We start from the raw sequence: 25,708 nt of genomic DNA, 5'->3' as shown, positions 1-25,708 counted from the left end.
TTTTAACAAATCATGACATGTTTGTATATAGAACCACATTTTGATGTTGAAGGATCTTCTTTACCTACCTTCTTTACCTAAATCAACTTCAGCTCCAAAAAATGTATTTATTCATCAGTAAAATTATACCTATATCTGTAAGCCGAAATAAGTATTTAAGTCTGTTATTTTATGTTTAATACAATTTAATGTTTCGTATTCTCATAGTTTCTCGCATTTTCTGGCCTCATTTGTAAGTACCTGAATACGGATTGACGCGATGCAACCCTTGATAGTTGTGGAAAATGGTTCTTGGGACAGGGTGGCCGTGTAGATGCCCGTTTAAAACTCTGTCATTACGTCAGCAATCGTTCCTAAACAGACTGTCGGGTTTTTTAAGATCTGGTTGCGGTTTTTTCGTGCGCATCAGCCTCTTTAAACACTCCAGCGGAACCTCTTATGGAGCCTAACAGAAATGCTCCCGACTGCAGTGTGTGCTGATCGGCCTGGTTCATTTTAGAGATGGCTGCAACCATGAAGGAAGTGGATTATGTCCATCAGAGCAGCGCTGAAAGTCTGGCTGCAGAGGACAAAGTCCAGATGAAGCAGCTCAGCGTCCATCAGGATGTTGGTAGAAACCAAACAGCTGGTAAGAAAAGACTCATTTCTCGCAGTTAGCTAGCTGTAGCTTTGTGGCTGAGAAAAACGGGGCTTCCTTTGTTCATGTTGATTTAAATCGGGTTATTTGCCTCATTGCCATTATAGTCATCTAGCTTTGCATCATTTAGTCTCGATAAAAATGAGCCAAACTGCACGTAGCAGAAACAAAACACAGGAAACAGTACCGGAAGTCAGAAATACTTAAATCCTATTTCCTTTGGTCAACATTCAACACCAATACCCCACCCAGATTAGATTTGTAATCTCCGTGTTTAGTTCTGAACAATCCGGTTTTCAAATGAACAGGTGAGCAGTGATTCATTCAGTCTCCTCAACAAGCAGAGTAACTAACAAGTCATAGGAAATGGGTAACATTTTCAAATGTTTTTAATGTGAGCGATAATGAAAATGGCTCAATATCAAGATCATGTGTGTATGTTAGAAATTAAAAAGTGTACAAATAAATTATCATTTTTAGAAAGAAAAATCTGTGAGGAAGTTTCTGCCTTCTCACTGGTCATAATGTATTGTACCTGTAATAGTGTTTTTTTTTATGATGTGAACAAATTTTATTAAATAAAGATGAATATTGTGTAATAGGTCATATTTATTGTATTTATCATGATTATAAACATTGCAATTCTGAAATTAAGATAGAATTTACTTGAAAAATGTTATAATTTTTAATATGTGAGCACATGTAGCAAATGTGCCCACATAAACATATATTTTGCTACAGCTGAAACCATGTGTTTACATTTATTGTAAAAGGAAAAAAATGTTCTCTGTCACATTAAATCAAACTTTTCTTGTTTCATATAAGTTAGGATTAATGAAATGTAGTTTCAAGAACTGTTTTTATTTAATAATTTCACTGCAGTAACTAGCTAACGTTCGGATACATTCAGCTCACTAAAAGATTTGAACAACACTTTTTACTAAACTAAGAATTTACATATTTGATGTCTTCAACAGTACGATTCAAACCTAAACCTTCAGTATTTTCTTTTAATTCTGTTTGCATTCAGCAAGAGAAAATTCTGTTTGTAAGATTCTGTAAATGTTCAGGATTGTTTTCCTCACTTGCATAAGTGAAAAAAGAAAACATCTATTAAACATTAAGCCGTTTTGGCTTTTCAGATTTCTCTCTTAACTCTTCATGTCCTCCATGTTTTCCTCTCCATTAAAAGCAGACCGGGCCCAAAGCGTTGGTGTTTCCTGTGTGTGGTTTCTGTCGTCTCGCAGCCTCCAGCCGGTTGCAGCAGATGGCCTGTTCACGCCGAGCCTGGCTCTACTGGAGGTTTCTTGCTGCTAACAGGAAGTGATTCCTTTTCACTGCTGCCACATGCTTGCTCAGGATGAGGGAGTGCTGCAGAGCTGTTGCAATCAGCTTGTTAAGACAACTCTCTAAAAAATAAAAAGCTATCCGTTTTACAAAATCCCAATACATTGCATAAAGTCATTGCCTTAGCAATAATCCCTCATTGTGTGGCAACATTAAGAAGGAACTTCCCCCTTTTTAACTGAAAAGAATGAAAACAGCATCTGCAGCATCTGACTGGGGCTTGTGAGACAAATCAGGTCATAGACTTATGACAAACAATGTTTCATCCATTCACTCTGCACACCAGAACTGACATGATAGAACAGAAAAAGGGCGTCTACGTTAGGAGCCTTATGGTTCCTGCTGGCTCGTTACAAATAGTGGTTGTTGTAGGTTAAAGGTCACTGAAGTTGGTTGTCTGATGAGGAAGCGACACTAGCAGGAATACGTCATGGGAATGTTGCTGTTTATGTCATTTTTGTTTTGTTTTTGTATTGTTAACGTTTCAATTTTCATGTCTGATGCCTCAATAAAATCTAGCAGGACTTATCCACAAACTTAATTTCTGCTTCCTGCAGATGATCCACAGCTGTTGGTGATTAAAGAAGAGCGTCCCTTTGAGTGGAGCTCCAGCGAGGATGAGCAGGACCCAGAGCTGCTCCACATAAAGGAGGAAAATGAGGAATCATCGTGGACCAATCAGGAGGGAGAGCAGCTTTATGGAGAGGAGGATCTTGCCAGTTTCCCGTTGAATGTTATTGTGAAGAGTGAAGATGAAGAAGAAGAAGAAGAAGAAGAGGAGGAATATCAGTCTTCACAGCTGTATCTCAGGGAAACTGTACATAACAGAGAGTCAAAACCTCTGAGTTCCGTTCAGTTTATAAAAACAGAACCCGATGATGGGCCAGAAATGACGATAAACCATGGAGTAAGCGACTACTTTAAGATAAAAACAGCTTCAGACTCTTCAGAGACTGAAGTCAGTGATGAGGACAGTCACTGGCAGGAACCGCTACCAGATTTTGGAGCAGAAATTAAGCACAAAGAGAGCAGAACACCCAATTCGGGCGACACAGCCAAGGCCCTGTACAGCTGCTTCGAGTGTGACAAACAATATTTCTACAAGCAGTCCCTCCATAGACACATGAAGTGTCATTCCGTCAGCTCAGCTAACACAAACCACTGCAGTGGGCAGGAAAATGCAGATTCAGACCCAGCAGTCAGGAAGAAGGAGAGAGTGTTCATTTGTGACGTCTGTGGGCACGAATTTAACCAGAGGACTAATCTTACCACACACAAGAGAGTCCACACAGGGGAGAAACCATTCAGGTGTGACGTTTGTGGCAAAAGATTTAACCAGCGCGGGAATCTGCGCAACCACAAGCGAATCCACACCGGAGAGAGGCCATTCATATGCGACTTTTGCGGCGAGAGGTTCAGGAATCAGGGGATTCTGCAGGCGCACATGAGAGTCCACACCGGAGAGAAACCTTTCGTTTGCGGCGTCTGTGGCAGGAAATTTTCCCGCAAGACGCATTTCGAGACTCACATGAGAGTCCACACAGGAGAGAGGCCGTTTGGCTGTGAAATCTGCGGCAAAGATTTTCGTCACAAGATGCATTACCAGGAGCACATCCGGGTCCACACCGGAGAGCTGCCGTTCCCCTGTGAGGTTTGCGGGAAAAAATTTCGACTTCAGTGCAATTTAAAGAGACACCTGCGAGTTCACACAGGAGAGAAGCCCTTCAGCTGCGACGAGTGCGGGAAAACGTTCAGCTGCAAGTCACATCTTAAGCGGCACACCAAGGTCCACACGGGAGTGCGACCCTTCTCCTGCGAGATTTGCGGGGACACGTTTGCCGAGCCGGGAGCCGTGAAGAGCCACATCCTGGTCCACACGGGAGAGAAGCCGTTCGAGTGCGACGTTTGCGGAAAAACGTTTAGACAAAAGAGCACACTCACAAGACACAAAGTTGTTCACACGGGAGAGAAACCGCACGCCTGTACACTGTGTGGCGCCAGATTCACACAGCAGTGTAATTTAAAGACACACATGAGGCTCCACACAAGATAGAGCTAATTCTTTTCTTGTGGAATGTGTTTATACTGTATGAGGGTCACGTCCTGACCAGAGCTGTATGTTTACATTGCTAATAATAACAAATATTACAATGTTTTGATTAATTTCAGTGATTCTATTCATCTGGAATGAATAGAATCACTGCCCTACATTGTCCACCAAATCTCACAGCTGCTCACTAAAGCCACTGATCCATTCAACCCAATTAGCATTTTCCTGCCTCCTCCTTTAGTCCTATAGTCTTAGTATAAGTTGAGACCAAAGGGAAGAAATCAAAAGTTAGTGAGGAAAACCTTTGAAAAGGAGCAACATTTGCATTGAAATAAGTGACAAATTGTGTATTCAAGACTTCGTAATCTGGTTCATTTAACATATTAACAGTTGCCTTGTGAGGAATGCTTATTGTGAAAAACATTTACTGTAGAAATAAAAATCAGCTGACGTAGTACTGTAAAGAAACTGACTTAATTACTGATTTGTTTACTGCTCTGCGGTGAAGAACATAAAATGCTGTTATTAGTCTTCAGCTGGTAGCTTTTAAATAAAACAAAATGTAATTACATTAAAATCCCCACGGGCGGGGTTTTGCTTAACAGGAGGGTTAGTTACACTTCAACAAAAACTCCTCAGAAAAATGTCTGTAAATTAAATTGTTGCCGTCTTTCCCCTCTGACAAACATAAAAACCTTCTGCAGCAGAAATGATTTTCCTGCAATAAAAAAAGGATGTTGATTTTAATATTATGTATTTTTGTTTGAAAGTGTTACAAAATGTAATAATGTTTTATTCACAGATGCATCTCACTGCATTACAGAAGGAACGAAGCTTAAAGCGGGTCACTGAATATGTGGCTACGTTTCCGTGAATAAAGCTGTAATTGGCCTTCATGTGAGAGAATATCCAACTGTTGGCCTTTATTAGAAACAAGGTCAACATGTCTATCTTTTTATTATTTCTTCCTTAAATCATTGGTATATTTCTGTGTGCCTGTATAACCGTTTGGTACGCGTTTATGTGATTTTTGTTTTCTGAAAGTTTTAACAGAAATGTTTGTCACTGGTAAAAAAAAAACTAAGAAAAAAAGGTGTCATTTTTTGTTGCTTTTAATAAACGTGTAAAATACTAAAATTACTAAAATTGCTTCTTTGTTTTTTTTTATTATTTTCAGCCAGCGGCTCAAGGTGTTGGAGTAAGAATTCTATTTTCAGTCAATCTTTGGCGTTTTTCAGATTCAGAATTTTTTTTTAGCAAACTGCATCTATGATAAGTTAACCCTAAAAAGACATTTAAAGAACAATGGTCAGAGTTGAAACACGTAAGGAAAACTCAGTGGGAGGAGAAGCAAAGTGAAGACATTCAGATAAATGTAACCACTAACAGAAAAAAAACGATTAAAGGGAAGTTAGACAAACAAGAAATGAGTGAAGATTAAAACTTTTGGACAGTAATGACTGTAAAGATTATTCAGATTCCTTCCCTAGATATCTCTTAGCCATAAATAACAAACGACCTTCGTTTCCATGCAGATGAAGAAAGCTGTTCAATAAAACAAAGCAGGCAGAACTAGCAGAGCAAAGCCTCACTGTTGGCAGGATTAAAAAATATTTACTTCAACCTTCACACATTCCTTAAACCGTCTCTAGTTGTGATTAATAAACAATGTGTATGTAAAACTGCTGCAGATTTCCATGAATATTGAGATATATCTGCTTGCTTTCTGCATCCGGGCAGGAGTTGTGCAGCAGGCGGTGATTGTTGTGGTGCATTCAGCAGCAGAGGATCCTCGTGAAGCTTCACCATCTGTGCAGGCAGAGAACCGACTGCTATGGCGTCTCTGCAGGTTTCAGTCCGTCAGTGTCAGGCTGCTGGCAGGAACTGTAGCTACAAAGTTATGAAACGTCATTCTGAGTTCCTGCTGAACGAGCTCTGAGGGAAGTTCACCGGCAGATAGATCCATCCCCCAACGTTCACTCCACCACAGCAGACAAGTGAGACAGAGCAGGGGGGGAACTGATGTCTCACAAGACAAACTGGAGGCAAAGCAAGTCATGAATGTCAGGATGAAACATCTGGAAGGTCATTTCGACAGTTTTGCTCAGCAGGAGTTTCCCTTTTCCCAGGATGAGACCTGCAGCGGAAACAGACTCAGGAAGGAAAGCCATCTGTCTCCACCGACAGGGAGGGAGAGAAACAACAAGACATGACAGCCTTAAAATTGTCCTAGCTGTTGAACAAGCTGTTTTTATTTTCTTATCTAATCTGTGAACATGATGGTGTAAAGGGTGTTATGTAAAATCAGCTTTTTTGAGCTTTAAATCATGCTATTCCCTCATCAAAAAAACACACATGGAGTGTTGCTTTCATTCATTCATGCATGTTTGAGAAATCCATTCACTTTCCTCACGCAGTTCCTTCAGACTAGTGGCAGCAGCAATTACCAAGCAAATGATAGAACTGCAAGTCTGTTGAGCTCATTATGCAGTAAACATCACAGAACAACGTTCTCAGAACAGTACAAACTGGCATAATGAGGAGCATTTTTGCTTTTGTAAAGTGTTTAAAAAAAAGAAACTAAATTAGCTTTTTATTAAATTCACCCAATTTGTTTTTTATGTAAGTTTCTATGACGGGGTATTAGGGGTATCAAATAAATAAATAAAAAAATAAAACTTGTTTTATTTTCATGAAGTGCTAAAGGCTGAGTGTCGGAAAAAGCGGGAGCTTCTTAAAGAGACAGAGGTCCAATTTCAAAGCATTAAATTGTGGAGTAAAATGTATTTTATGTAAGGCAACAGTTACATCATTGTGCTATAAAATATCACTATGTGCCTGTGAAATACATAAAACTGCCCTGTTAATACATCAACATTTCAGCACTCTTACTAGAAAATTAATATTTATCTTAATCTAAACTCCTAATGCAGCTTTTCATAGCAAATCTGACCTCCTTGCACTAAGACAAGTGTATATTATTCATGTCCTTTAATATAATCATTATAGAGCTGAACCCATCACATGGAGTCCAGTACACTCAAAACAAATCAGACAAATTCACTAGCTCATGGATGAAAGCTTGTCTGAAGAAATCAGGAAATTGCTGTAAGTCTTTAGCTTTGCAGCATCCTTCCCTAATAAGGACGTGGCGACATTGAAGAGGAACAACCCCTTTAATAGCAAGAAACCAACAGAGCAGGAACCAGGCATGAGCAGCCACCTGTAGGGCTGGGTGAGAACAGGAATCAGACTCAGAGAAACAGGAATACTGCCCATGAATAGTTTTTATGATGCAAAATATATAAAAAAGCAAAGTTAATGGCAGCAGTGCATTCACCCATGTTGCTGGGTGAATGTGCCTCTTGTGTGAAGCACTTTGAGGGGTCAGTGCGATTTGAACAGCTCAACATGAATCCAGACCATTTACAGCCAGGGGTGAAAGTAAGGGGGTATGGAAGAGAGGGGAGCAGCTGTCTGCTGTAAAACATGAATGGGTTCACTGTGCAGCCGTGAGTGAACCCACTAATCAGCTGTGACTGATTAGTTTTTCAAGAACAATCTAAAACACGACTTAATCAGTTAATAAATACCTTTGTTCCCATTTCATATTGTTTCTGAACTGTTCGTGCTTTGCTAGAGTAGCGGTGCAACATGTCGGTCGCGGAAGGTTTTGAGTGGATCTTGGCATCAGGAGACAAACTGAACGCCGCCATTACGTCAATCCGCGTTTCCCCATCAGATACCGTTCCCCCTGTTTTACAGTGCGGGAATGGTATCTGATGGCCATATTTCACCCATCAGATACTGTTCACCCTGTTTTACAGTGGGCGAACGGTATCTGATGGCCATAAATCACCCATCAGATACTGTTCCCCCCCCTTTAACATAGCAGAAACGGTATCTGATGGGTGATTTTAACATAGGGGGAATGGTATCTGATGGCCATAAATCACCCAACAGATACCGTTCCCCCTGTTTTACAGTGGGGGAACGGTATCTGATGGGTAATATTGAGCATTAAAATGCATTGCCCTGTTTTTAATTCATATAGCACTTTTTATTGACAGACAGAACGACAGACAGACAGACAGACAGACAGACAGAGACAGACAGACAGACAGACAGACAGACCTGACTGACTGACTGACTGACTGACTGACTGACTGACTGACTGACTGACTGACTGACTGACGCAACACCTGTCTATTTCTCCGACTGCAATGCGCGCTCCCGACACAGGGGGAACAGATTTTCACAGGGGAACAGAATTTCTCACCAGACCTCTACCATATATATACTGCTCAAAAAAATAAAGGGAACACTTCAGTGTTCACTTAAATGTTAAAGTGTTCCCTTTATTTTTTTGAGCAGTGTGTGTATATATATATATATATATATATATATATATATATATATATATATATATATATATATATATTTGTGTGTGTGTGTGTTTTTCTGCCGATGAGTTCTAGCTTCAGATATTTAGCAGCTGAGATCGAGTCCAAAATCAGATGTGAGATTCATTCGTGCTGCAGTGAATCTTTCTCTCTTTAAAGATATCTCTCCCTTCTTCCTCACATTGTGTCTTTATGAAACTTTCAAAACAAAAACGTAATATTTGGGATGTATCTTACTACATATAAATAATCTTTACCACCTGTGTAAACTTTGCTGGTGAATGTTATAACACATAATATAAGTTTTATAATATGCATTACATTGTTTCATTTCTAATATAGGCTCTTGTGTCAGATAATCTAAGTCAATGTTAGAGAATAATTAATTTTTTTAGATTTACGGAATCTCAGTTAGCCTTCAGAGCGGGGCTGAACCCTGTATTACACCAAGCACTGTAGCTATTAGCTGGTATCTCGCTGGTGGACATAAGTACAGTAAAGTAATTTTCTAATCACAAAATATACACAATGATATGTTCATCTTACTTGTGAAATGCCGTCTGTGGAGCCATCACATCAATAATCCATAGATCTGAACAATATCCATCAGTGCTGAGGCATCTTCTGCTGTTTTGGTTGAGCAAAGTAAGAGGGACGACTGATCCAAGATGGCCGCCGTATTTCCTGCCCTGGAGCAGCCAATGCGGGGTCTACTCATATTATGTCTATGGGTGTATCATAGACGTATATTATAGCTATGGTTTTCATGTCGCACAAATCCTCTCTTGCAAACACTACAAACAAAAGGTTTCTCTCCTGAGTGGACTCATGTGATTTTCAAGAACACATTTTTGATTAAATCGGCTTTTACAGACATCACAACCAAATGGTCTCTCCCTCGAGTGGAGTCTCATGTGTTGCTCCAATTGGATTTCCTTCGCAAAACGTTTATTACACTCACGACAGCTGAACTGACCGCTATGAACAGCAGCGTGTTTTTTCAGATCTCTGGGTTGCGAAAATCCTTGATTACAAACACGGCAAACAAATGGCTTCTCTCCAGTGTGAACATGAATGTGAGTCTTAAGTTTCCTTTGTTGTGAAAATCCTTTATTACACACAGTACAAATAAATGGTTTCTCCCCTGTGTGAACGTGCATGTGAGTTTTTAAACTTTCTTGTCGTGAAAATGATTTACTGCAGATGCTACAAACAAACGGTTTCTCTCCAGTATGAACATACATGTGACTCTTTAAATTCTGTTTTTGTGAGAATCCTTTACTGCAAACACTACAAATAAAAGGTTTCTCTCCTGTGTGAACATGCATGTGCTTCTTTAGATGATCTTTCAGGGAAAATGCTTTTCCGCAAACACTGCAAATAAATGGTTTTTCGCCAGTGTGAACAGACATGTGTCTCTTCAGTTCCAAATGTCGCGAAAATCCTTTACTACAAACACTACAAATGAAAGGTTTCTCTCCTGTGTGGATGCACATATGACTTTTTAAACTTTGTCTTAAAAATTCTTTGCTGCAAACACTACACACAAAAGGTCTCTCTGTGGTGTGCATTTTCATGTGATTTTTAAGACTTTCCTTTACCTTAAATCTTTTACCAAACACCACACAGGAAAAAGGTTTTTCTCCAGAATGGGCCATCATGTGGATTTTAAGATTTGTCTTTCAATGGAACCTTTTAGAACAAACATCACAAGCAAATGGTCTGTCGTTAGTGTGGAGCCTCATATGTGTCTGGAGATATCGCTTTACTAAAAATCCTTTACCACAGATGTCACAGCTGTGGTCTCCCTTTGCAGCGTGCGTCATCATGTTTAAATCATCTTGAGTCTTATGTTTGAAACTTTTACTACATGGGCTGCTGTCATCTGTCTTCCTGCTTTCTTGGATTCCTATCTGAGCCGTAAGTTTGGAACAACGTTTAGATGATTGATCTCTTCTGTGAATAGCCATCTTACTTTGTCGAAAAGAACATCCTGGACCCGTGTTCCTGTCTGGTTCTGCTCCTGCACAGTCCCCCCCATTAGGTTCTGTTTCCATTTGTTCAGCTGAGGTGCTGATTAGAGCTTCTGTCTCTCTGTTGTTTTCAGTTTTCATTTGATATAACTCTGATGACTGATGTCTCTCTTCATCTTCACTTTTCTCTTCTTCAATCTTCACAGTAAGCCGCTCTTCCTGCTGACTGATCCCCTGCTCCTCGTCTTCTTCCTTTATGTGGGGGGATTCTTGGTCCTGCTGAGCTGAACTTGGGCTCCCATCATGAGGAACCACTTTGATCACCAACATCTGATGAACTGAAAACATTGAAACTCAAAATGACATTAGTGACAGCTTCCAAACAAACAAACAAAAATACTTAAACAGACAATTCCAGTGATTTACATAATAAACATATAAATTCTTTTAATGAAATCTAAAAAATATATTAATATAATGATGGTCGTATTGTAACTCCATTGTTGAATACTTTGTTTTGGATGATGTCCTTATGCTTCTGAAAGGAACTAATTAATTACATTTCAAACTATTAATGCTAATAGAAAATTTTCAGATACTGGTAGATTTTAGGACAAAGTCATTGAGCGACTTAAGATGGCGTGCGAGTACAGTGAGTGGTTCAGTTTAAAACTAAGTGTCACTTCTTTAGATAACACATTTTCCCACGGAAAAAGAAATGTAATAAACATATTTGAATTAAGTTTTGCCAACCCATTCTCAATTAAAACATCACATCTTGGTAAAACTTTATCACTAGCAAAAATAAAACAAAACTGTCACACATAACAAAGCTAGCAAAATAAATGTTCTGCCACTGTATTGATACTGTCCTTTTCTGCTCCTCCATGAAATACTGCAGAGGTTCCCAAACTGTGGGGCGCGCCCCCTAGGGGCGCCGCCGTGCCATTGCAAGAGGGGCACGGGAAGCCGTCTGGATGAAAAAAAAAGCTTCTAAGCTGTATGCTCGGTTTTTACCGTAGAATGGCCAACTCTCTGTTATTCCTATGTCAATTTGATACAGTAGGGGCTTCCACACTTTCCATATTTGCGTCCTCTGTCACTTTCTTCAGCAGTTAAAACGGTTTCATCCGTTGTTAACATGTGGTAACCTGTTTTTCCGAGCCGCCTTTAAACGCAACATGAGCGCTAGGACACTCTCGCTGGGTTTACACCTGTGCGGAAGCGAAGGAGACCTGCTGCTGCTGCTGTGCGGAGCTACGCAGGTGTGTTAAGAATCATGGCAGCGAAACGCAAAGAACTTTTCACAGTTTTTTCCCCAAACTAACTGACTGAGTTGAGTAAAGCTGTTGGATGCAGGTAATGTTAGCTAAAAGATGACTAGCTAGCTAATATCAATACAGCACCTTAAGCTTAACAAGTAGCATGTAGGCTACTGATGTTGTTTATGTTCAGCTACATACATTCCTTTTGCTCCCAAAAAAAGTCGACCCTCCCCCTCCCCCCACAAGTCTAGTCATCTACTGGTCCAAATAAACTTTAAGAGATTATCTCTACCATACATGTGGGCGCGGCCTGAAAGAATTTTCAGAAACACAACCTGAACTCGACAAAAGTTCAGGTTGTGAACTAAGTGTTCATTACAAACATTTAGTTTTTATGGAAACTCGTTTCTGCCACTGAATTTTTTTTTTATTTCCTTATAATGAGACAACTATGTGTCTCTATTGTGTGATATTATCTCATAATAGTATTCCTCATTATAATGAGATAGTTATCTCATTATGAGATAGTTAATGAGATGTTAATCTTTTAGTTTATTATAATGAAAAAGCCATAGAAACGCTTTCAAGAGAGACCTTCTTTAATCAACTGGGCTGGCAGCAATAAACAGCTGTAGGTCTTAAAATAACCTATTTCCAGGGTTTCTAACGTTATAACAAATACTGCCTACAAATAACAAGGTCTTACATACTCAACTGAAATTTTTAAAAATCCTATTTGAATAAGAACTCAGAGGTTGGCTTTTAAGACATGTCCCTATTATTAGTATCTCTCTGGTAAGAAGTTGGGTTGATAAATTTGTATCCTGGTTTATGAAAACCAAACAGCTTAAAATGATTTGTTTTTTTTGCCTTTTATTTTACTTTTCATTACATCAGTATTATTTTTCAATATTTCAATATTTAAGAATACCATAAATTGTAGTAAAATCTCATTGGGTAATTTCACGTCTTTTTAGTATCTTGAAATTGAGGTAAAAAGCCACAAACAAACTTTGACACTAACTTTATACAAAACTCCAACATATGTGGAAAATTTCTTTACGGACTTGAATGAGCTTCCATCTCTCATATGCATTGATTATGATTGTTTAATAATTGTCGGTGATTTTAACACTCATGTTGACAACCCCCAAGACCGAGGGGCAAAAAAGCTCTGTAAGATCTTAGAGAGTTTTGGTCTAACACAACATGTCAAACAAGCAACACACACTCATGGACACACATTGGACCTGGTTATCAGTAAGGGTGTGAATATTTCCAATGTTTCTGTAACTGATGTCGCCCTGTCGGATCACTTTGCTATTTTCTTTGACAGTTCTTTTTTCATTAAGCCACTTGGACAAACAGCTACTATCGCAAAACGTACTTTCATAGAAAACACAGCAGAAACATTTAATCAAATCTACTCTTCTTCCTCGCCCTTAAGCTATAATGACGTAGATAAGATGTAGAGGATTTTCAGTGCAAACTTTCAGAGATCATTGATTACATTGCCCCCATTAAAGTGAAGGTTGTGACTGGTAGGAAGAAATATCCATGGAGAAATGCACAAACAGTTCAATCTGCAAGACAACTCTGCCGCAGGGCCAAACGGAAATGACGTAAAACTCAGCTGCACGTTTATTGTGACATCTACAAAGAAAGACTACGTAACTGTTATACAACACTAAAACATGCAAGAGAGGCTTTCTTTGCAGATGTCATAAACAAAACCATTAACAACGCTCAAGCTATATTTGCTACTGTTGACAGGCTCACAAACCCTCCTATGACATTTCTACCTGAACTTCAATCTAATGCCGCCTGCAACAAGTTCTCCAGTTTCTTTTCAGAAAAAAATTCAAAAGATCAGAGGATTAATCTGCACATCCACTCCAAAGACAGTACCAATGCTAATCCCAAACAAAACAAATGCAGGAACAATGACAAAATTTCAACTATTAAATTATAAAACCCTAGAAGAAATTATAAGTCAATTAAGCTCCGGTTCCTGCTGTCTGGATGTCCTACCCACACATTTCTTTAAGAAAGTCCTGCTTGTCGTTGCTAATGATCTCATCCAAATAGTAAACTCATCGCTGTCTTCAAGTGTTTTCCCCCAGGCTTTGAAAACAGTAGTTATCAAACCACTGATAAAAAATAACAATCTGGACAAATCACTACTGCAGAATTACAGGCCAATCTCCAACCTCCCATTCACCAGCAAAATTATTGAAAAAGCAGTTTTTAAACAATTAAATAACTTCCTAAACAATAATAAATCGCTTTGACTCCTTCCAGTCTGGTTTTCGTGCTCACCACAGCACGGAGACGGCCCTTGTAAAAATGTTCAATGATATCCATATAAATACAGACTGTGGAGAACCACAGTGCTGGTTCTGTTGGACCTCAGTGCAGCTTTCAACACTGTTGACCACAACATTTTACTGAATCGACTGGAGACTTGGGTCAGACTCTCCAGTCCACTCCTCCACTGGTTTGAATCTTACATAAAGAACAGGGATTTCTTTGTTTCAATCGGAAACTTCTCATCAGAGAGGTCAAAGGTCACATGTGGGGTACCACAAGGTTCAGTCCTAGGACCCCTCTTATTCAATATTTATATTCTCCCACTGGCTCAGGTTATAACAGGAAATAGGATTAGCTACCATAACTATGCGGATGATACACAGCTCTACATCACAATGTCACCAGGTGACTCTGAACCCATCCAATCACTGAATAGATGCTTAGAACAGATCAATGTGTGGATGTGAGGAAACTTTCTCCAGCTTAACAGAAACAAAACTGAAGTTATTATCTTTGGACCTAAAGAAAAGCAATCTAGAATCAATACACAACTTCAGTTATTACAACTGAAAACCAGCGACCAGCCTGAAACCTGGGAGTAGTGATGGATTCTGACCTGAACCTTCAGAGCCACATTAAGACATCTTCTGGTTCTGGTCTGCTCTGCATCCCCAGAACCAGAACCGAACAAGCAGAAGCAGCATTCAGTTTCTATCCACCACAAATTTGGAACAAACTTCCAGAAAACTGTAAAACAGCTGAAACACTGGGCGCCTTTAAATCTCAACTTAAAACCCACCTGTTTAGAGTTGCTTATGGCTAAATTAGGGTTAGAGTGCAGGTTTTGATGTCTTCGATGTTTTAATAATGTTTTTATCTTTACTTTTTATCTATTTATTATTTTCTTTTTATTCCTCTTTCTAATGATGTAAAAGTTGCGAGTGACTGAGGGTCATTAGAGTTCAGAATTTAACCCTGTAAATTCTAGACTCCATCCATCCATTTTCTTTCACCCTTGTCCCTCAGTGGGGTCGGGAGGTGTTGCTGTTGCCCATCTCCAGCTAACGTTCCAGGTGAGAGGCGGGGTCACCCTGGACAGGTCGCCAGTTTGTCGCAGGGCAACACAGAGACACACAGGACAAACAATCATGCACACACACCTAGGGGCAATTTAGACAGACCAATTAACCTGATAGTCATGTTTTTGGACTGTGGGAGGAAACCAGAGTACCCGGAGAAAACCCATGCATGCACAGGGAGAACATGCAAACTCCATGCAGAAAGACCCGGGCCGGGAATCGAACCCAGAACCTTCTTGCTGCAAGACAACAGCTCTACCAACTGTGCCACTGTGCGGCAAATTCTAGACTCTAACAGGTAAAAATAGTGCACAAAAATCCATGTAGGACGGCAAAGTCCTAGCGCTAAAATTCGCGTGACAGGTGGACGGAACCTGGTTCTGCAATGTTGGAGACCTTGTCCTGTTAGGCCAGTGTTTTTCAACCTTTTTTGAGTCAAGGTACACTGTTTTAATTGAAAAAATCCCGAGGCACACCACCAACTAAAAATGGAAATAAAGATACTCTGTAGCTGCCTATATATAGTCATTCTTATCAAAGTCTCTTGAATAGGAATCAAATAAACACAAAAATGTATTATCACATTTTACATTTCTTATTTCAAATTGCACTTAACATGTCCACTTCAAAAATACACCTGAACAGTGCCACAACACTGTGGTGTTAAATTTAAAGAAGTTGTAGAAAACTTCAAAGTGTTTTAGAAACTAATCCACAAGCATCTTACAGCCAGAATACAGAAAATAATTCTTATTCTGAAAGACGCAATAATATTTGGGAAACATTTCACTTCATATTCACTGTTACAATATGAAGAGTTGCAGGTACAAAATGTCAATATCTGTATATTTTACCCACCTAGTGTGAAACGTGCATGTTTGGATGAAAACAGATCTGATTTTCTGGCAGAAATGGAAGAAAGACAAAGCTCTTCCTCAACAGCTCTCAGTTTCTGCTTTTAGTTTTTATAGTAGCCAGCAGGCTTGAGAAGCTCACTTCACACAGACATGTTGTGGGAAATGGACCCATGTTCTTTCCAACCCAACTACTGCTGAGCTTCACTGTCTTTTCCATCACTGTCATCACAGTCTTTCTAGATTCAGTGCTCTCACCGCTACCTGTAACATTCGTGCATCACCAGTTCTCGTTTTAATGTAAAATGCTCTGTACCTACTGCCATCTAGTGGTAAGAACATTACATGATTACGCCGCTGCTACTACTACAGCAGAAACTCGAAGATGGCATTATTTGCAGACAATTCATTTTCAAAAAATCTTTTAAAACCAATTACCGTATTTTTCGGACTATAGAGCGCACCATACTAGCACCCTCAATTAAAAAAATAAAATAAAAACTGGAAGCTGCTCTCGGTTTTCCATTAGGACCCAGCAGAATGCCTCGTCCTAATAAATCTGCTGGACGCAGCACTCCGTCTCCAAAGCCGAACCATGGTTTCGTTCACACCGAGCTTAATTGCAGCGGCTCTATTTCCCTCCTGTAGAGCCAGATCGACAACCCTCAACTTAAAAGCTGCATGATACGAGTTTGAAAACATTTCTCCGTCTTGCCTGCTGCTAGCATGTGGTTGTTCTAAATGAAAATTAGCCATTCTTCTTTGATTTACAATTTTGACTTCTAATAATTCACTTCCTGCTAGAGAGCCCCCTGGTGGTTGAAGAAAAATCCACAGAAAAGCCACAGCGGGCTACAATCCGCATGGTTCAAAGTTAAGGAAAAAAGTAGCAGCTTTTAGTCCGGAAAATACGGTACCGTAGTGAAATTGAATAATTTCCACGGCACACCTGACGATCACTCACGGCACACTAGTGTGCCGCGGAACAGTGGTTGAAAAACACTGTGTTAGGCGACGGGGCCTTATAATACCCTTGTTAAACGGACTGATGTTTATTCAATGTCACATGTTTTTATTTTTTCTTTAATTAGGTAAAGCACCTTGAAATGCCTTGCTGCTGAAATGTGCTATACAAATAAAATTTGATTGATTGATTGATTGATTGATTGATTGATTGATTGATTGATTGATTGATTGATTGATTGATATCAGGAAAAGGAGTCTGAAAACAAAGAATCAAAAGAGCTCCGTGAAAAGGGGGAGTTTTAAAGTCAGCACTCAGCTTTCAGAGAAGCAATCAACTACTGCAGTGCATTCTGGGTAAAAGTGGCAGACAAGTTTGTAGTTCCCATCTGATTGAACATTTCCAGCTCTTTCAAGGCTCAGAAGTGAGCATAAAAGCTGAACCAAGCTTCATGTCAGAAAAACTGAGTTATGAAATAACGAAATAAAAAAAGAAATAAAAGAATGTGATGAAAAAAGGGACTCCACAATCAAAAATCCAATCTTCAGAATAAGATACAAGCAATAATCCTGCATCCAGTGGAAGTGAGCTGAAGAAATAAAATAAAACATGACCATCCTTCTTATCCTTTTCAAAGAAAGTAAAGCCAGTAATTAAAATTTTCTGAAAATAAAATTAAATACTAACCTTTTATTTACTGGATGCCATTTTTATATTTTAGTTTATATAAACTTGCATTTTGGAACAATGCAAGAACATACATGAATCATATATTTGTATAAAACTGTATGTAAAGCTCAGTTTGATTAACCATCTGTAACAACAATAAAGAGATTTGGTAAAACACAATGGGCATCGAGGGAAGGTCAGTGTCTGGCATAAAACAAGTTCCTGCAAGGAGGAGCCATAATGTTAAATTCCCACCACACTTTCTCACAAACTAAAACAGGACAAAAACAATATAATAGCAGAACTAGCATGACCTAGATTAAACATATTTCAATAATATGAAAAAGAAAACCATATCAACATATTTTATAAAATGCATAAATATATGCAAATCCAAATGTATGTCAGTTATGACATCACTCTCTCTGTGATGTCATAATATCATTCTCTTTTGTTATGACATCATAAAACTGTCTCTAAGTACTTGAACTTTCCCAAGATCTTTCATTCGAGCACTGGAGAAAGACTGGAAGACACTTTCAACATGGACAACAACCTGAGAGATCAAATTGAGGATTTTTACATCAGGGTTCAAAGGAGGAGGGTAAGAAATTTGACCCAAGAGGAGTTGCTAGGAGAAATAGCGGAATTGATGAAGACCATTAAAAAGTCTTACAATTTAAATGAGTCAGACGAAGAAGAAATGGTGGACGCGATTCTTCGAAATTTAAATCGAGAAGTGCCACAGCAGCAGCGTCCACGCTGGAATATGTGGAACTTTTTGACAGATTGTGGAGAGTCCTTCATGAACGGGTTGGGTTTTGGCCTGGGTTTTGGGGCAGCTGCAGGCATAGTTTTCATTGTATGCACAAAACTTCTGTCCTAAACTGTCCTGTCCTCTTCTGAATCTGGATGGTGCTTGAGGGAGGGGTTCCCATCGACCTGATCTTCAGTTGCAGAACCTGGCTCTTGGGGCGTGGAATGTCTCCTCTCTGGTTTCTACCTCAAGTGGAAGAGTTTAAGTATCTGGATATCTTGTTCACAAATGAGGGGAAAAAGAGAGCAGGAGATCGACAGGCGGATTGGGGCAGTGTCTGCTGTGAAGCAGGCGCTGTACCGGTCTGCAGTGGTGAAGAGAGCAGAGTCAAACAGAGACAGCTCTCGATTTACCAGTCGATCTACGTTCCCACCTTATCTGTGGTCATGAGCTTTGGGTCATGATCAAACGAACGAGATCACGGATACAAGCGACCGAAATGGGTTTCCTCTGCAGGGTGTCTGGACTCTCCCTTAGAAATAGGTTGAGAAGCTCCAACATCCGGTAGCAACTCAGAGTAGAGCCGCTGCTTCTCCAAGTTGAGAGGACCCAATTGAGGTGGCTCGGGCGTCTGGTAAGGACGCCTCTTTGGCGCCTCCCTGATGAGGTGTTCCGGACACGTCCGACCGGGAGGAGGCCCCAAGGAAGACCCAGGACACGCTGGAGGGACTATGTCTCTCGGCTGGTCTGGGAACGCCTTGGGATTCCCCCCGAGGAGCTGGAAGAAGTGGCTGGGGAGAGGGAAGTCTGGACCTCCTTTCTAAAGCTGTTACCCCATGACCCAGAAACAGCAGAGGAAAATGGACGCTTGGACAGAGGTTTTGTTATCATGCAGTTTGCGTGCATGCGTGGGTTCTCTCCGGGTACTCCGGCTTCCTCCCATAGTCCAAAAACATGACTGACAGGTTAATTGGTCTCTCTAAATTGTCCCTAGGTGTGAGTGTGTGTGCATGGTTGTTTGTCCTGTCTGTCTCTGTGTTGCCCTGTGACAGACTGGCGACCTGTCCAGGGTGACCCCGCCTCTTGCCCGGAACGTTAGCTGAAGATGGGCACCAGCAAGGACATGGGTGTACCAAATATGGATGGATAATTAATTATTAAGTTTACATGTTCTCCCTGTGTATGATGGGTTCTCTCCGGGTACTCCGGCTTCATCCCATAGTCCAAAAGCATGACTGTCAAGTTTATTGGCATCTCCAAATTATCCCTTGGTGTGTGTGTGTGTGTGTGTGTGTGTGTGTGTGTGTGTGCATGGTTGTTTGTCCTGTGACTTTCAGCTGCCCCCATCCTGGCCTCTCTTCGATCCGCCATCCCTTTCTTCCCACCACTGACTCTCATCAGCTCTGCTGATCTCCTCGTGGACTCCTCTGACCGGATCATCTTTTCCAGCTCTCCTCCAGGAGAACACCGTCACCAGTCCGCCAGGGTTGCTCACTTCTTTGTGTCTGAGCTCACAGCTGGCTCTCCAGCCTCATCATCCGGCAACCTCGCTGTGCCCATTGGGGCGTTGTCTAGATAAGGTAAGGTAAGGTAAGGTAAGGTAAGGTAAGGTAAGGTAAGGTAAGGTAAGGTAAGTAGGTAGGTAAGGTAAGGTAAGGTAAGGTAGGGTAGGGTAGGGTAGGGTGGGTGGGTGGGTGGGTAGGTAGGTAGGTAGGTAGGTAGGTAGGTAGGTAGGTAGGTAGGTAGGTAGGTAGGTAGGTAAGGTAAGGTAAGGTAAGTAGGTAGGGTAAGGTAAGGTAAGGTAGGTAAGGTAAGGTAAGGTAAGGTAAGAAGGTAAGGTAAGGTAAGGTAAGGTAGGTAAGGTAGGTAGGTAGGTAGGTAGGTAGGTAGGTAGGTAGGTAGGTAGGTAGGTAGGTAAGGTAAGGTAAGGTAAGGTAAGGTAAGGTAAGGTAAGGTAAGGTAAGTAGGTAGGTAGGTAGGTAGGTAGGTAGGTAGGTAGGTAGGTAGGTAGGTAGGTAGGTAGGTAGGTAGGTAGGTAGGTAGGTAGGGTAAGGTAAGGTAAGGTACGTAGGTAGGGTAAGGTAAGGTAAGGTAAGGTAAAGTAAGGTAAGTAGGTAAGGTAAGGTAAGGTAAGGTAAGGTAAGGTAAGGTAAGTAGGTAGGTAAGGTAAGGTAAGGTAAGGTAAGGTAGGTAGGTAGGTAGGTAGGTAAGGTAAGGTACGTAGGTAGGGTAAGGTAAGGTAAGGTAAGGTAAGGTAAGGTAAGGTAAGGTAAGGTAAGGTACGTAGGTAGGGTAAGGTAAGGTAAGGTAAGGTAAGGTACGTAGGTAGGGTAAGGTAAGGTAAGGTAAGGTAAGGTAAGGTAAGGTAAGGTAAGGTAAGTAGGTAAGGTAAGGTAAGGTAAGGTAAGGTAAGGTAAGGTAAGGTAAGGTAAGGTAGGTAAGGTAAGGTAAGGTAAGGTACGTAGGTAGGTAAGGTAAGGTAAGGTAAGGTAAGGTAAGGTAAGGTAAGGTAAGGTAAGGTAAGGTAAGGTAAGGTAAGGTAGTAGGTAGGTAAGGTAAGGTAAGGTAAGGTAAGGTAAGGTAGGTAAGGTAAGGTAAGGTAAGGTAAGGTAAGGTAAGGTAAGGTAAGGTAGGTAAGGTAAGGTAAGGTAAGGTAAGGTAAGGTAAGTAGGTAGGGTAAGGTAAGGTAAGGTAAGGTAAGGTAAGGTAAGGTAAGGTAGGTAAGGTAAGGTAAGGTAAGGTAAGGTAAGGTAAGGTAAGGTAGGAGGTAAGGTAAGGTAGGTAAAGTAAGGTAAGGTAAGGTAAGGTAAGGTAGGTAAGGTAAGGTAAGGTAGGTAGGTAGGTAAGGTAAGGTAAGGTAAGGTAAGGTAAGGTAAGGTAGGTAGGTAGGTAGGTAGGTAGGTAGGTAGGTAGGTAGGTAGGTAGGTAGGTAAGGTAAGGTAAGGTAAGGTAAGGTAAGGTAAGGTAAGGTAAGGTAAGGTAAGGTAAGGTAAGGTAAGGTAGGTAAGGTAAGGTAAGGTAAGGTAAGGTAAGGTAAGGTAAGGTTCATTTATATTTGAATAAAGGCAAACATCTAAATGTATAATTGAAATACTTTGTTGTAAATATTTGGCACATTTTACAAAAAATAATTGTAAGCAAAACATCGGGACATGGAATGTTGCTGCAAAAAAAAAATATATATATATATATATATATATATATATATACATACATATATGTAGCGTCCCGGTTGAAAGATGGTCTCTTTAACTGATGGTTCACGTTTCTTTATTTAACAGCCTTTATACAAGAACACACCGTAAGAGCTATAAACATACAAATAAAACACCATTAGTAACTCTTAGTGGTTCTAACCTTTTCCCTTAACCTATAAAACTTACTTTATGCAATAACATTACATTTACAATACATGTATTTAATTAACTAACATCTCTATATTACAAATTAACTAAAATGTATTCCAACTGTTTCAACTGTTCGACAGTTAGTCAAATATTAACACCATTTCATCAACAAATACAATACTCTTGTCAAAACATCCACCTTATTCCCTCATCAACCGAGCGCTAGTTAATTGATTGCCTGGACCCCAATTGAACTATTTCTTAGCTATCTCCCTTCAACCGTGACTCGTATGCTCACTCACTCTCTACACTATGTCCAAAACAGCCAACCGTCAGTTACTGTCAGAAGTTTGTGTAGATCGCCTAGCAACCTTGTCTCTCCAAAAAACCCTCTTTAAATCAAAACATCGGTCAAAAGGCAACAAACAACTCCCAGCCAAATGAGGAAACAGCATCATAAAAAAAGACAATAAAACAAAACAAAACAAAAAAATCAAATATATATATCAATAAAGTCATTTACACTCCCACCAAATCATTAGAACTTAACTTAACAAGTGGAGTGATAATGATTTCTTATAGTTAAACAGTCCCTAATAGTAGAACCAGTTGGGGTTTCTTTGGTTAGGGTAGGGTTAGTTATATAACCCTACCCTAGGGTAGGGTTATATATATATATATATATATGTTGGTTTTTTTGGTTTTTGATTTTCTTCACAATCGTTGAGAATGCTTAAACCCTCTATGTGTGGCATAGCTTCATGACATGTTTGAATGAAATCAGCAAATGCTCTAAATCCTATTGAGTCATTAGTTTGTATCTTTTGCCATTTTGCTAGTCTTTCTCTGTACGCTTTCTATACAATACATGGATGTCCATACCTTTGGTTGAGGCGTTCCCACGCATCCTGATAGGCATCACTCGTTTCTGTAGAAGATGCCATCAAGCGTTTGTCAAGCTGAACCCCCTACATATTTCTTTAAGTAGTGTAGCTTGTCTGCAGGTGATATGTTCTTTTCATCAATGAGTGCAGCAAATGAAGCTTTCCACTCGATGAACTCTATTGGATCGCCTGTGAACGTGGAGGGCTCGGGCATTGGCAGTCTGTTCATGGCGACACTGTCCTGTAATGCTTGGGCTAAATAAAGGACATCTGCTTGTAGAGGTGAGGTGGACATAATGTTGCTGTTAGGGACCTGAATGGGAGCAGAAACTATAGAAGCCTTTTGAGTACAGTGAACATGAACACTGCTCTCGCTCCTTATCTCCTGGTCATAGGTTATTAATCTAGCTCGTGCAGCCTTTAACTCCCTTTCATTAATCTCTCTAACTCACGTTTTTGAGATTCTAACTCCTTTCTCTGTCTTTCCTCCAAAAGTTGAATCCTTTCTCTTTGTTTTTCTTCTTCTAATAACACTTCATACTCTGCCTCCTTGGCAGCTAACTCTGCTGCAGCCTCTGCTCTCTTTACAGCTACTACTGACCTTGTAGAGTTTGAATTACTGGCAGCTGAGCGTTTACTTGAGTGATGGAAGAACTGTAAATGGATTGAGCATAGTCTGGATCAAGAAGTTCACGTAGACGTGCCTTCACTTCCCCACTGTCATAGTCATCTATGCCTGAGAGTCTTTCATATGCAACTCTGATAATGTCATTGGTGACTGCTTCGCATGCATCTATAAGTCGCCTTGTGTCACTACAGGGAGTAATGATTTCCCTTATTTCTGTGTATAACTTTATGACATTATCTCTTTCCCGTTCTAAGATGTCCATGAGTGAAGCAATTTGACTGTTATGTCTCCTTTCAATTGTTCTCTTGTTGTACGTACTTGCCTTTTCCATTGATCATAAACTTTGGGAAGATGTTTTTCCTTTTTGTGGGCTTCCTCCTCCTGATACTCTCGCATTTTTTCTGTAGGCCTCCTTTGACGAACAGAGCTTTGAGGCTCCTCTTCTTCATTGACTTGTAGGTCCTTGGTGTACTTTATTTCCTTTTCAGATGCTTCCATGCTTGATGCTGAGAGTGAGTTGAACTTCTTCTTAGCTCAGGGTGAAGCTCTTCTCAGCTTGGGTCAAGCTCTTACTGTAGCGTCCCGGTTGAAAGATGGTCTCTTTAACTGATGGTTCACGTTTCTTTATTTAACAGCCTTTATACAAGAACACACCGTAAGAGCTATAAACATACAAATAAAACACCATTAGTAACTCTTAGTGGTTCTAACCTTTTCCCTTAACCTATAAAACTTACTTTATGTAATAACATTACATTTACAATATGTGTATTTAATTAACTAACATCTCTATATTGCAAATTAACTAAAATGTATTCCAACTGTTTCAACTGTTCGACAGTTAGTCAAATATTAACACCATTTCATCAACAATTACAATACTCTTGTCAAAACATCCACTTTATTCCCTCATCAACTGAGCGCTAGTTAATTGATTGCCTGGACCCCAATTGAACTATTTCTTAGCTATCTCCCTTCAACCGTGACTCGTATGCTCACTCACTCTCTACACTATGTCCAAAACAGCCAACCGTCAGTTACTGTCAGAAGTTTGTGTAGATCGCCTAGCAACCTTGTCTCTCCAAAAAACCCTCTTTAAATCAAAACATCGGTCAAAAGGCAACAAACAACTCCCAGCCAAATGAGGAAACAGCATCATAAAAAAAGACAATAAAACAAAACAAACATATATATATATATATATATATATATATATATATATATATATATATATAATATATAAATTGTCATGGTACCCCCAAGAATTTAAAACTACTTTCACCCGTTTACAGAAGAGCAGCGAACAAGGAAGGATTTGTGCGCAGCAAAAAAAAAAACAAACAAAAGAAGACATTCATCTTTTGATAGATATTGATATATAGATGTAGATATAGACATGTACATATCTATAAACATGTCATATATGTATATATAGATATACCTATATCTCTATAAATATACATATATTTCTATATATGTACATATGAGGACACTAAAAAACTGGATGAAGATGTGACAAAGTGGTTCAGTTTGTGTTCACCACTTGTCCCTTATTCTTTTTCATTCACTTATTTTTATATTTGGTTATAATAATTAATTCAAACATTGCCATTTTGCTTCACTTACTATCCCGGGTTTGTTTGTGTTAGCATTATGTTGCAAGATCTATCCGTTTAGGTTAAAGTTATTATTTCTGGATTATGGGTTGAATTTGTTTCAAGGTGTATTTACTTTTCTTTGTACTCATCATCATTTGTCCTTGTAGATCTGCAGGAGTATGGGAGAGGCCGGCCCAGTACTTCCTGGTTAAATGGCTGGATGATGTCAGTGATTACCTTATTGGGTTCTACCAATTAGAGAGTTTTTCTTTTGTGTATCGTTTGTTTTCCTTTAAAAATAACCTTTTGAGTTATCTTGTATTATGTAATTTATTTTGCAGATAACTTCATTATGTAGGAGTTTGTAAATTGATTTGTAGTTTTTTGTGTTTCTCTGTTTAAATGTTTGTTTGACCCGTTCCTTGGTGGCTGTGTCCAATCAAGCACAGGTGTGGTGCCAATTTTGTATAAAAACAGTGAGCTTTTGGATGCTGGGAGGGAAGTCCGAGTAAAGACTGGATAAAAAAAAGTAATTGGAAGAAACTGAAGCGGTGGCTGGTCCTGATTTTCTGCTCACCTCTGATCCTTGAGCCTAAACTAACTTACAGAAGATTTCAGTGGAAATGTAGAACATAAATGTTCAGAGATCTGAAGAACATTAAAGTTTGACAGCATCAGCCTGAGGTCAACACCTGGATTCAGATTCTCATCAGTGTCGATTATCGTCTGCATTATTTGATTGATATTTTTCCATATATAAACTAAAAAGTCTTGAGATTATAAACTGGTGCTGTAATAAATTTAACTGAATTAAATAAACATGGAAGCCGAAGCAGTAAGTCGCTACGGCCACTGGGAGGCAGCAGAGAGGAGCGTTTCCTGCAGCTTTGATGAAAGCGCTTAGTTTTGAATCATAAAGCTAAAACATTGTAATTTTATCTTC

At 39.7% G+C, this 25,708-nt stretch overlaps 1 protein-coding gene, 2 long non-coding RNA genes and 1 pseudogene across 11 annotated transcripts in view; 2 read left to right on the top strand and 2 right to left on the bottom strand.

The window, feature by feature from the left end:
* The window catches only part of LOC145549073 (uncharacterized), a 138,820-nt gene extending 117,327 nt beyond the window's left edge, over positions 1-21,493 (top strand). For 3 of the 8 annotated variants that reach the window (XR_014085015.1, XR_014085018.1, XR_014085019.1), the window contains exons 4-5: positions 20,372-20,847; positions 20,889-21,085. This is a non-coding gene — a long non-coding RNA (uncharacterized LOC145549073). Of the gene's footprint in view, positions 1-20,371; positions 20,848-20,888; positions 21,086-21,267 lie in introns of those variants that run through there. The other 5 variants (XR_014085021.1, XR_014085020.1, XR_014085014.1 and 2 more) reach the window with 5 other exon arrangements.
* On the top strand, positions 162-5,180 carry LOC103481782 (uncharacterized). Its single transcript, XM_008437531.3, has 2 exons — positions 162-628; positions 2,542-5,180. The coding sequence occupies exons 1-2, from the start codon at positions 502-504 to the stop codon at positions 4,035-4,037; spliced, it is 1,623 nt and encodes a 540-aa protein (XP_008435753.2). The 5' UTR covers positions 162-501; the 3' UTR covers positions 4,038-5,180.
* On the bottom strand, positions 9,170-24,345 carry LOC103481847 (uncharacterized; annotated as a pseudogene). The gene is made up of 2 exons (XR_014085013.1): positions 22,538-24,345; positions 9,170-10,748 (listed from the first exon to the last, which is right to left on the bottom strand). The product of XR_014085013.1 is annotated as an uncharacterized LOC103481847 (transcript).
* LOC145549075 (uncharacterized) lies at positions 19,790-22,247 on the bottom strand. Its single transcript, XR_014085024.1, has 3 exons — positions 21,855-22,247; positions 21,523-21,616; positions 19,790-19,879 (listed from the first exon to the last, which is right to left on the bottom strand). It is a non-coding gene; the product is annotated as an uncharacterized LOC145549075 (long non-coding RNA).
* Positions 24,346-25,708: the final 1,363 nt, after the last annotated feature.

This window comes from Poecilia reticulata, chromosome 19, assembly GCF_904066995.2.
Source record: "Poecilia reticulata chromosome 19, P_reticulata-male-v2, whole genome shotgun sequence".
Lineage (NCBI taxonomy): Eukaryota > Metazoa > Chordata > Actinopteri > Cyprinodontiformes > Poeciliidae > Poecilia > Poecilia reticulata.
Note: the sequence above shows the minus strand (reverse complement) of the source record. Positions and strands in the feature narration are given on the sequence as shown.

Excerpts from the sequence above, each read along its gene's own strand:
- LOC103481782 (XM_008437531.3), top strand. The coding sequence starts at position 502 with ATGGCTGCAACCATGAAGGAAGTGGATTATGTCCATCAGAGCAGCGCT. Across the intron at positions 629-2,541 it reads TGGTAGAAACCAAACAGCTG|ATGATCCACAGCTGTTGGTG; the intron begins GTAAGAAAAGAC and ends TGCTTCCTGCAG.